Source organism: Sturnus vulgaris, chromosome 10 (genome assembly GCF_052056855.1).
Source record: "Sturnus vulgaris isolate bStuVul1 chromosome 10, bStuVul1.hap1, whole genome shotgun sequence".
NCBI classification, from domain to species: Eukaryota; Metazoa; Chordata; class Aves; order Passeriformes; family Sturnidae; genus Sturnus; species Sturnus vulgaris.
Window position 1 is genome coordinate 414,568 of NC_142252.1, and position 12,443 is coordinate 427,010.

General features: G+C 39.3%; 1 protein-coding gene across 1 annotated transcript in view; it reads right to left on the reverse strand.

Annotated features, from left to right (window-relative positions):
* The window catches only part of CLSTN2 (calsyntenin 2), a 309,152-nt gene that overhangs the window by 66,089 nt on the left and 230,620 nt on the right, over positions 1 to 12,443 (reverse strand). Inside the window, exon 5 of the mRNA XM_014870252.2 lies at positions 7,828 to 7,977. Within this exon, the coding sequence (XP_014725738.2) occupies positions 7,828 to 7,977 (150 nt within the window). The remainder of the gene's footprint in view (positions 1 to 7,827; positions 7,978 to 12,443) is intronic.

A 12,443-nucleotide genomic window follows, 5' to 3' on the forward strand; every position in this document is an offset into this window, starting at 1 on the left:
GCAGCCTTGTTTGGCTTTTATAATTCAACAGGCTTTTGCTTGCCACTTGTGGCATAAAGCTGCTCCAGACAATGCAAGACAGCCCCAGCTGGGTTATCCCTACAATACAACATTAGAGTGCAAATATCACCAGTCAAGCTTGTGGATCAGATTTCATCAATCATAAAGCAGCTAAGCAAACATAGATCTTGATCGCTGAGATACTCAAACTATCCCAAGATCAAAATAGATCAAACTTCAGTGACAGTTTGAGCCTTTAAAAGTAAATCTCAATGCACTGAACAAATTTTCCTCTTAACAGATGGAAAATGTAAAGACTTTCCTTGAGCTCTAAACTTAAGGTTTTCTGTACTCTTTGTGATCCATGTTTTATATTTTAATTAATTTATAGTGCTAGATGACACTAAGAAGGATTTAATCTGATTATTTTTCCTTGAAGGAGACCATGCAGAGGAGGTAAGATGTGATTCATGTCTCCTACATGTGTGTGGCCATAAACTTTGATTCCATTTCACGGTGTTAAAAATGATAGTAATGTAATTAAAGATAATTGTAACACAACGAAATGTGAAACTTCTCTCCTGTTGCAATGAAGATGTACATCTTGGCAGCTAAATGTAAGATAAAATTTATGTAGTGCCATTAGTGAGTCTCTGCAGCATCCCTACATAATTGCTGGAACAGAAGGTTCTCAGAGCAGTGTAATTGGTATCTCTTCTGTTTCCTCTGCAGCATCCTCACATCTCTGCTGTTTGTGTAGGCTATAGATTTGGCTAAAGGTTACTCTGGTGCCTTTTTTAATGTGAAATAAGATGAGTGACTTGTTAAGGAAATGATAATCAGGTCTGAGTCAATTAAAAGGTTTCCACAGCAAAGAGAAAACTCTAATGTCCAAAGCTCTGCTGGCTTGCTAAGAGATTTAAATGCACATCTCAAAGCATATACAAACATTCACATACACCTTTTCCTTGTGCAGCATGTTGGTAGTTTTAAAAAGGCAAACAAAAAAGAGACAGAAATTTGTGCTTAGTACAGTGGAAAGGCTGCTGCTGCAGGAGTTGATGAAAACAATGGAGCAACTGACCTACTGATTCTGAATATTCCATCAAGTAATAAAGTTCTCATACCTAATGGTGCTTAATTATGTGAAATAAACATACAAGAATCTAAAAACCATGAAACAGCACAGTTAAAGCTATTATTTGTTGTGAGATTGCATTTGAATAATGTATTTCCCTATTTCAGAGCCCCAAGGGCACTAATAATTCCTAATGAACTTCCACAAGCTTCACCTGGGGCCTCCATTTGTCCCCCACGGGCCTGGAACTCTGTTTAAGCTCAGGCTGGGCTGTGGGTGCTGGTCTGGCTCAGCCACAGCATCCCTGGATGCAGGAGCCAGCCCAGGGCTTGCTGCTCTGCCTTGACAGAGCCTCAGCACTGTGGACCTGATCCAGCCCAGTGACCTGATCCCAACCCTCACCCATGGATCTCCCTCCTGGGACCTGCCTCCTCCCCAGGAAGGGGGATTTAGCATCTTGACTGAGCCAGGCCCCCTTCTCTGGGTCTGCCCTGCTCCCCTCAGCAGGGTCAGGGCTTGGCCCTGGGTGGTGAATACATCACCCCACCCTGCCAGCTCTGTCATTACAATTGGCTCTCTGCTTGCCTTCCTTTAGGAAATAACCTTCTTCTTGCCACGTTTGGGGTGGTCACAGGCTTCTGATGTCTCTGCTGGAGAGTCTGCAAAGTGGTTCTCAGATTCTCAAAGACAGACTCTGAAGCACTGCATGGAGCAGTACCCAAATCAATGAACTGAGTGTCATAACTCATGTGGAAAGTCTTCAATTTTTCAGCCCAAGGTCTAAGAATATGTGGAACTTCTTACATGTAGAGGAAAAAAAGAAATCATAAGGAAAAGCTTCAAACCTAACAGGATATCCCACAGTGCTTTAACTTTGGGATACATGAAACGTTAATGGAACGATCCTGTCAGGTGCATCTCAGAGATAAGAAACTTCTCAATGAAATTATAATTGCCCCAGTAAAGCTCAGGAGTATCTTGCAGTGAAAATTCAAAAAAGAAAAGACTATTTTTGTAGTTGAAAATGCAGAAATGTGAACAAAGGAGTTATCTTCCACAGAGTTATATAGAAATAAAAATCTAGTTAAATAGGTTTAAAATTAATGGGGATTTTGTATCACTTAAGATGGAAAAGACTGGTTTCAGTATTTCAGTCCTCACAGATAAGCAGAATAGCCTGCAGAGAGGGCAGTAACAGGTTACTCTGCAAATGTAAAATTCATGTTACACAAGGAACTAGCTGGTAATGATCCCTGTGAATGCCTTGGGAATGTTATTTGGTATTTCCATTTGCAGCCTTGCACAAGAGCAGGACTGTGTGAGTTGCTGCTGCCAGTGAAGGGAAAGGAAGGCAGTGCCACACTACAAGTCAATCTAGAAAGAGGATACCCTAAGCACAGAATAAGATGACCTTGAGAACTGGTGTTACAGAAACAGTACTTAGTTATGATACAAAGTGCTCAGGAACTTCAGCAAACTGCTGAAAAATCACTGAAAAACGACCAATGGAAAAAGAGCTGATTCTATTAAGACAAGGACAGCATTTCCACAGGCCACCAGTTTGATATGGCCAGGCAAAAGCAAGGCAGTCTGGGAATATATAAAACACTGTTTTCAGTAAGAGGCCATAGTAAAAAGAAACATGAAAGGACCTGGACTGCTCAGGGAGGATGCGTTTAGTTATAATGCAGACATAGAACTTACTAAAGAGAGCATTTCTGAAAAATTAGATTGGAACAGGCATGACTTCTTTCTCTGAATATGTCTGGTAGTCAAAGCAAAGTAAAAACAACATAGATACAAGTAAAAAAACAAGTATGAACTTATATAAATTTTAAGCTCAAAACTCAGTTGTACTCTGGAGTTCAGTTAATTTTCAAATGGATGAAGTGGTTATTTAGAGTGGATATTTTACTAAAGTGGTGCCATTCAAGTTAACAGCTGAATGTAAGTATTTCATCCTGATTACCCTGGTTGAAGGATGTGTGGCTAATGCATGCACAGCACTGCCAAGCCTAGACTGGCATAAAGACTCCCTGCTTCACAATAAATTTCATTTATAAAAATATGGGTGAATATCTTACAGCTAAGATAACACAAGGATGGTGTTTTAAGCTGCTAGGTGTGTGCACAAGAGTAATACAAATTGATTTATGTTTAGTGCAGAAAATACTTGGCCCTTTAAAATTGCTCTGGAAGACTGAGAATATTATCCTCATCAGCAAGGTTTCTGCACTTGACCAGCATCCTCCAAATAATCAATTGCCTTAGTAATCATATTCCTCCTTGTTAAAAGCATTGGCAGAATGAAAGCCAGTATGGTTTTGGTTTTCCTCAGTAATTGGCTCTTACTAGAAAGCCCCCATGAAAACCATTCTGAAGCCACTCAGCAGGTACTGCAAACAGCATCTCGGAGGAATGTTGACTCAGAAGTGATGTGAGATCACTCTGCTGCTGAAATGGAAGGTCCTGCCCTTCTCTGTACAGAAGAAGGATTTTACTTCAGCAGGAAGAGCAAGCTGATCTGACTGCATATGGCCTCTGAATGACTATCCAACCTTAAAGATGTGGTAGGAATGTGCCTTTAGGTTGTAGCAAGGGCTGAGGTCACCTTAGTGAGCCCTACATGCCTTAGAAAAGAAATGATATGCACTATTTCTGACACATTAACCACCTTTATTAAATATTTTTATAATCTATTAGGTGAATAAACAAAGAGAAGCTTTTATTTCAAAACCATTTTTAAGCCAACACTATGTAAAAATAATTGAATTTTTCAGGGCTGTCTCTTTTTAGATGAATTTCTAAACTTCAACCTTATTCTCTTTTTTGGGTAGTTGGGTGTGATGCATATGGGTTCACAGACCTCAGAAGATAAATGAAAGAAATCTTTTCAGACTGGTAAAACACTTGAGGCTGGATGCTGTAAAATCCTGTTTTCTATTCAGAGTCCTGTCTGTTCAACTGCAGGTTAGTCACCATTGCCTATACAGGGCCATATGAAATCTGGCGTGGAAAAAGTCTCCTTTCATGAGGGGAAACAATGTGACTTTTGAGTTTTGGACTGTGCTCCACACTCATCTCCTCAGGAAGCTCAGCCAGCCTTCCTTGTTCTGAGCTCTCTGACACGTTTCCAGAGTATTTAGCTGCTTGCATTAGAGAAGTTTTCTTCTAATACCTATTCTCCGTCTGAAACCAACTGCATTTTAGGGAGCAACCTCACTTGTGGTTTAATTGTCAATAATTGAGCAGACCTATGACATTTTTCAAATTTTTGGGTCCGTGATTCTGCCCTTGTTTTTTTTGAGGCTACACTCTTTTTCTCCCCACACAGTACATCGCTCACCAGAGAGCTTGGTACAGGAATAATTGTTTTCAATTTTCTGCTATCTTGCAGCTTTCAAAAGATTGGGTTATATTTAATTTCCTTTTGTTATCCCACTATGGGGGGACAGTACAGTTGAAAACTGCTCCTGAAAGTAACAGAAATGTGACAAAAGATTACAATACCATAAATGAGCCAAAGGAAACCGGGTGTAGATTGCAGGATTTTGTCTTACTTCACCTCATGCTATTTAATCAATATACTTTATGAGTATTTAGTACTGGGGTGCCACAAGTCTGTCCACCCTGCTCTGGATAAGGAAGATGTAAGTTTACAGAAATCAGTATTTGTGGCATTGAAACAACTGCGGTGAAAGGAATCCACTGCAAGTGAATGCCCGGGAAGAAATGTAATGTGAGCTTTGTGTCCACAGAACTGAAACCAGGCAGAGCCATGGAGGGACACAGAACCTGGGGGAGGTGTTGAACATAACAGGTTTTAGCTTGGAATGGAAACCCCGTAATTGTGTTTAAAAATGCCTTAAACCAAAAATCAAAGTATCTTCAACTGCAGATCGAGCCTTTATGATATCAGGAGTACTGTCATCATCCAGCTTTTCATGGTAATGCAGTCCTTTACTTACCTGGCAGAACATGGTCACTCCACTGTTTGGAAATCATGAACATGAAAACACAGCTGGCATTAAGAGATTTTTTGGCACGGCTCTAGAAGTCACTTGACAAAACTCACTAATGAGAATTTCCAAATAAAAGAACTGATTAGGAATTAATTTAGCTCATTGATTTACATTTTTAGCTTGCTCAGAATACAAATAACACTCCAGAGTGGTCTGCTCAGAAAGCAGATGTCAGCTTGCATCAAGTTTGCTTCTAAAGTAGCCTCTGAATAAAGAGGAGGCTTTTTTGCTGAAAATGTCTATGGGGATCTGGCTGCTGGTTTATTATTGTCCATCATCAGAGAGCAGGGAAGCAGCTCCTGGATTTAATGAAGACTTCAATGCTGTTAGCCCCAGGGAATATTGATTAAAGGAAAGCACCTTGGCTTGTGGAGCCTTATTTGCTCTGCCACACATCAGTCATGTGCTGTCGGCCTCGAGAAATAGGAATAATTCTGACTTGTTTTACATAAGCCTGTTTTTCCCTGTCCCAGCCCAACACAGTGAAGGTTATCTGAAGGACACCTACATTAAAATTTGCTGCAGTAAAATTTTTAATACTGAATTTGCATTAGACTACTCCAGTCTCTATTCATGATAATTATATAAACAAGTGCACAATATTTCAAATTACAAAAGCCATTAACTTTTAGGAACTAAGTGCCAATGCCATAAATTGAAAATCCAAGTATTTATTTGTTCAGGATAACACTGAAGAACAAGAAAAAAAATCACATGTTTCAGCAACATTTCTATTTTAACCAGAGACTCAGCATATTCCTCTTTTCTGTCAAAAACCTCCCATTATTTTACTTTCTGTAGTCATCCAATCTTTACAAATACAGCATTATTTCAAAGAAAATGGAGCAAACCTGCTGGCTGCCACTTTGTGGGGAGATCACAGAGCAACAGACACAAGGAAGAAAGAATACCATAAATGTCTTCCATTTCTAGTCTCCAGATTTCCTCTTTAACTACTAGAAATACTCTTGGAAAGTTTTGCTTATTTGATCTTATTTTTTCCCTAGAAAACAGCTGATTTTTACAGATACTGGCTGAAACTGGCAAACAACATCACCTACCCTAATTTCTCCACCTTTGAAAACAAATAGGCATTAAAAAATCTCATTAAGATAAATGTATACATTTCTGGAATTACTATTTTGCAGCTCATTTTCAAATTACAATTAATGAATTAATAATAATAAAGGAATGAAGCCCTATCTACCCAATTGTTTACTTGGAGACCTTCTACCCTGAGAAGGAGACATCCCCTTGCACTTTGTGCTCCTTGACCTGGGGATGTTCCAGGGAGGTGAAGAGTCACATGTTTGACACAAGGAAAGGTACAAGTAACACGAACAAAGCATCAAAAAAAGCCCCAAACCCTGATCAATCTCTTCGAGGTTGTTCCTTTTCCTTTTATTGGCTGCCTAACCCACCTGATGGAACCAGTAACAACCACAACGCCCACATGAGCTGTGAAATAATACTGGGCAATAGAAATACACTATTATCACCTTTGTAAACCTTATTCAATCAATAAAATACCTAAATAAAAAAAATATAGAAATGAAACGAATATTCATCAATTACACCCATCTTAATACAAATTCCAAGCTAACTTGGGGGTACTAATTTATCTGAGAAAACTCCATAAAATGGAAACAGAACATTTCTCCAGTGTATAGAGACCATAATTTGTTTTATAGAATAAATCATTTGAACAGTAAGATCAGTTAGAGAATGTGGAAATAGTTCATAGGTATTGTATTTTTTTTTTTCAACAAAAATGCTCTTTAAAGTACTTGGGTAGTACTACATCCCAAAAAACTGAAGTGTGGCTCTGCTTCAAGGAAGGTCTGTGGAAACGGAATCCTGCTATTGCAAACATTTCATTACTAGCTCCTCTAGACCAGAGCTTCTCATTTTACATAGAAAATATTTTTCTTTTAAATGTCAACCTGCAAATTTACCTTTACATACAACAGCCAAACAGATTATTTCCTCCTCAATCATTATGTTTAAAAATCACAGTTATGAAGGTCAAGTTAGTCCTGAATGACACCTGCATCACGTGGTCACATCCAATTGGTTTGTCTGTAATCCAGCCTTCATTTCCATCTTAATTCCTAATAATTAGTGGCATATCTATCTTCCCTGCACATTGTCAGCTGGGGTTTTCTCCAGACAGGGTATAGACCCTTACAGCCTTTTTAGAAAATCCAATTGATTCCTACCGAAATGTCTCAATATCAAGACAAGAATCAGCTTTAAAGATGCTTTTCACTCCCAGTGAGGGTGCTTTGGCTCCTGCATGCCACAGAAGCCAATCCTGAACCTGAAACAAGATAACCTGAACAACTCCAGCTCACATGGCAGAAGTACCTTGCCATGGTGGCTTCAAAAATGTTCTTTTAAGGAACAGTAGGCAATGGCAAACCAGCAGCATTTTTTTAACCTTCCAGAATATTCAGACTGACTCATAACTTACTAGAGTAGAAATTTGTCTTACTTCTTTTTGTCAGATCTCCTCTTTGTTCTGCCTAGAGAAGAAGCATGGCAAATGGAAGCAAACATGGGATTATCATCCACTTTAGTAGGCTTGAAATAAGGCAGAAGAAATAGCAGCAGTTTTCTACACCAGTGCAATAAGCACTCTACTTTCTTTATTGAGAGGTAGAGGGAAAACACCAAATAAAAGAGATTTAAATAAAAAATTAAAATAGAAAAGCTGTTCAACCTTACCTTGCCAGCCTGGTTTGCACACAGGTTTGACATTAACTCGTACCAAGACATCTTCTGTTGCATGTTTCTGGCCACAGTCAAAAGCTGTCACCATTATCTCATACTGGTGCTGTTTATCATAGCTCAGCTTCTCGGTGTTCCTGATGTTACCTAGAGGGTCAGCACAAGATTCAGAGATTCATTCTTGGCTAAGTATCCACAGACTGCAACATCTGGGTCCTGGTTCATTAAGTGCTTTGTGACTTTGAGCTCTTTGAAGCACACAGGACATGCACAGGCAGGACAATTCTGAAGAACAGGAAGGATTTTCTTTCAATCCAGCAGAGAAATAAACTTGTAGGCAAATATAAGATGGGAGGGTTATGTTCTGGGCATGGCTCTATCAGAAAACATCTGCTCAACAACACTTTCTAAAGTAAGATGGTAGAAGTAATTAGCAGTTACATCTTGACATGGGAGCTACGAGTAGGTGCACACTCCTTTTCCACATTTGCCACAATACATGGCTTTAACAGCCACGTTCCTGAGATCCACTACTCAATGAAAGTATCTTCCTGTATTCCCAAAAGTAGGTGAGAGACATTTTAAAAATAGGAGAAAACCCCAGAATCACCTCCTGCATTACAGTTCTTAACAGTACTTGATAGGGCAGCACAGAGTTATCACATGGAAAATAAAACCCAGCAACAACAGGGTTTATCTGCTGAACCTGACATACATATAAAAGTGACAAATTACCTGCTTTGGGAACAAACACGTCAGAACTTTCAGAAGGAAAGGGAAAGATCTTTCTCTGAATAGCTCCTGGAGAACTGGGAGAGCACCATGCAAAATGTATGTGTTTTCTACTAGCATTTTAATTCTGTCCATTTCCATTGAAATTTACTTTTTGCACAAGTTGCTTAATTCATTTCATGCTTTTGCTCAGGGCTGTTTGTTTTCACCAAATCCTCTTTGAATGAAGATTTTTGTTTTAGAATTCAAGGAACAAACTTACTCTGCAGCAGTGTTACACATAACAACTGCTTTCAAGCCAGGAACAGCAAAATCCAGTTGTTTGGGCTAAATTTGAAATGGGCAGCCCCCAGATCCTGGAATTTGGTCAGATGCAGTGAACTGATCCCCACAGGTGCTGGCCAAAGTCGCTTTTGCTAGGCACAAAACGTTAGGTTTGGTTTGGGCAATTGGGTTTTGTTTTCTTTTTTCTTTTCACTCAAATGAGTGAGAGACAGGAGAAAGCAGACTAATGCATCTTCTTAAAAGAAGTCTTTCACTCCATTAATTTGACAAGTGAAGACTTTTAGCAGGTGTCTCTCTGCTGCACACTCCTTATCTTGTCAGAACCCACCACTTTTCTTACTATTACTACTACTACTACTACATTAAAGCCAACTTTAGGAGTTTAATTGAAATGGATGCAAAACTTTCCAGGTCAGGCCTGAAGAAAGGCTGCTGTTTGCATGTACAACCACCTTCAGGTTAAAAACCTGTAGCTGAAATAGACCCTTGCACCTGCAGCTGCAAGTCAGGCCCAATAGCCCATTTGCTGCTGGCTCTGAGTCTGGCTCCGTTGGTGAGCAGGGCAGAGGAGCACAGGAGCTTCTCATACTTTTGTGTCTTGAAAGGAGCAATGGAACAAGCTGCTGAAGGCTGATTTGGAAGCAGGGAAGTGTCCTGCACACTCCGGAGTTCTCTCTCTGGGCTTCCTCATCTTGCCACGGGCACAGCTCTTTCCTCCCCACAAGAACTGCAACAACCACACCAACTACATTGGCTTTTGAGTTAGTGATTGACAAAACAATCTAATCACCCATGTTACTGTGGTTACTGCGCTGCAAAGAGAGAGAAAGGACAGCAACACACATGGAGCTCTTTGGGGAAAAAAGGCCAATTTATTGTACAGACAGCCCGGATTTAAAGTGTGTTAGTGCAGCTAGGACAGGACAGTAGTTCATTGGACAATTGGGAAAAACATCCTTGGGACAGCACCTCAGGATATATCCCACGGGAAAGACACCAGGGGTTAATGTTTATGATGAATTCCACTCTGTTTTTTACCATGTTATCACCCTGGCAGACTTCCTCCCTACCTGAAGCTGCAGTCAGCTTGTCAGCCTGGGAATGGAGCTGAGAGTCAGGAGAAATCCAGGCCTGAAAAGGATTTCCAAGCTGTAATTCCCTAGCTCTCTAAATGTCTGTGTCCACATGTTACTATCTCAAGTTACCTGAGTAGTGGCTGCCTAAGAGCATTTAATGAAAAACTGCCACTGTATATACTTAATTACTGATTTTATATCTGCTCGATTCTTCTGTCCTTCCTGCACTACATTATTTCTTATATAGTTTCTTATATATATAATATATATATATAATATATATATTATTTCTTAATCTTTATATTTCCCTATTTGGTTCTCCTTGGTATTATTTTAGTCCGTGACCAGCAAAGATAATTCTCAGGAAACCAAAATTGTCCAAATTTTCATTAGCAGATTGCTAGAATTTCTGTGGCATGTTAACTGTCCTACAAGATTTATAAATCATTATAACATATTTGCATTTCATTAAATCTGTCTTCCAAGGTCTGTATTTCAATATGGCCATTTCAGATTTGGACTATAAAGATTCTGACTCTTAGGTGTTATTCTGGAAGGTCATTCGGATGACTTGGAGATGTTACCCAATCACTTATTGATTTCCTAATAATTTTTTTCTCTTATCTCTGATGCTTTATGATTCTTTGGGTTTTTATAATTTAATCAATATGATTAAAAAGTAGACTCAGAAGGGAAGCACTATAAACACAGACTAATTAAAGTTTCAGAGATGGCAGTCTGAAAGTTTCTGTTTACATCTCACCCATAGACAAAAAAGTAATTAAGAACATTCAAATGAGAAAATTTTAATGGGATAAATAAGTACATTTCCAAGCAATTCAAAATTAGGCCATACATTTTTTTTTCAGTCTTCCTAAATATCTGCATTTTCCTGAAAATACCCAGAGCTACAACCAATTTGCAAACAACAAAAAGCAGATCAGTGACTACAGGAATATAAAAAGTTCTTCCTGAGGACACAGACATTTACACCTCTGTTTCTTCAAGGTCAGTTTTAGAGGTAGATGGATATATAAATCCTTTTCTGGCTCTTTTGCCTTACTTTGGAGCAGTCACAAGAATGGGGAAAGACTTGACTGATTTAGTATGGCAATTTCCTCCTAAATTCCACAGTTACTAAATCCATTTATCTTCTTGTCAAAAAGGTTCCTTTTTAAATGATAATGGAAAGAATCTGTCATTTAATAAATATAAAAATATCAAATGCAGATGCTCAGCTATGAAGTTTGGCTTTACTTTTCTGGCAATACGAAATTTGCACAGCTCCTACCACAGCTCTGGGTGCTGCAAAGGGGGATCCTGTGAGGTCCTGTCCTGTCCAGGATTTGTAACCTGATAAAACCTGTCTGGGCTGGACAGGTCCCTGTCTCATCTTCACATTGAACAGTCTGAACATGAATTTGTGAAGTGCTCCCCTGAGCTGGGTGGCAAATAAGTCATGCCCATTTTTGAGGTGAGACTGGGTCAGAGCTGTGACAGAATTTGTATCTATACCTGAGTTCCCAGATATTCTGACCATAATCCCTGACAAATAAAGCACAAGACATGTGAATAGAAATGGGGTTTGCTGGCATTCTGACAGATCTGTGCATTGTGGTTTAATTTTTCTGTCACCTGAAAAAAGCTGCAGCAATATTGCTGCAGTAACTGACTTGACTTCTCTGCTAAGGAGAAAATGAGAATAATCTGCATGCAATACTACTTTAAAACATATTATGCCTTATACCTTTAATCACAGTTCTTTGCACAGCAAAGCATAAATTTGTCCTCTGCCTTTACATGACTGTATTTTATGACTCAGAGCTCATTATCATCCAAGTTGGGCTCATCATATACAAGAGTGAATTTTATTAGTGCTATAGTTTCAGAACACAAAGTAATTTTATCCACAAGGAAATCACATACGAAGGGCCAGACTTGCCAGAAGTAACTGGGAAGTTTTGTATTACCTTCCCAAAGTGCCTAAGTTACAAGAACCTGTAGGAAATATCCCCAGGCTGATGCTGGTTCCTGTGCCCACCCACTCCTGCCTCCCATGGAGCAGGGATGAGGCAGCCTGTGCACCAACATAGCCTACAGGGTTCTTTGTGCCTCTCTGCAAACCTTCCCCAATGTGTATTATAATTTTTCAAGGCCAAAAAATGGTCCATGCATGGATCTAGGGACAAGAAATAGGTTTTACCTAACAAGACAGTGACCTGTCAAAAGAAAAAGAGCTGATGGAATAGCTTCCTCTTTTTACACACTTATGTTTGGGGTTATTTTCATATGTTGGTCATGAAAAGAATCCACCATATGGGGCAGACAGTGTCATGTCTTCCTCACAATTCACCCCCACCTCCATCTTTTGGGGCCCCTTGGAATATTTAGATCTGATTTTAATGTATCTGGTTATCCTCTTTCTGAGCAATGAAGCTCCACAAGTAGGTGACTGAAAAGCATAACCTAAAAAAATCATAACCTGCAGAAGACACAAGAACCCAGATTTGTATTTCATAA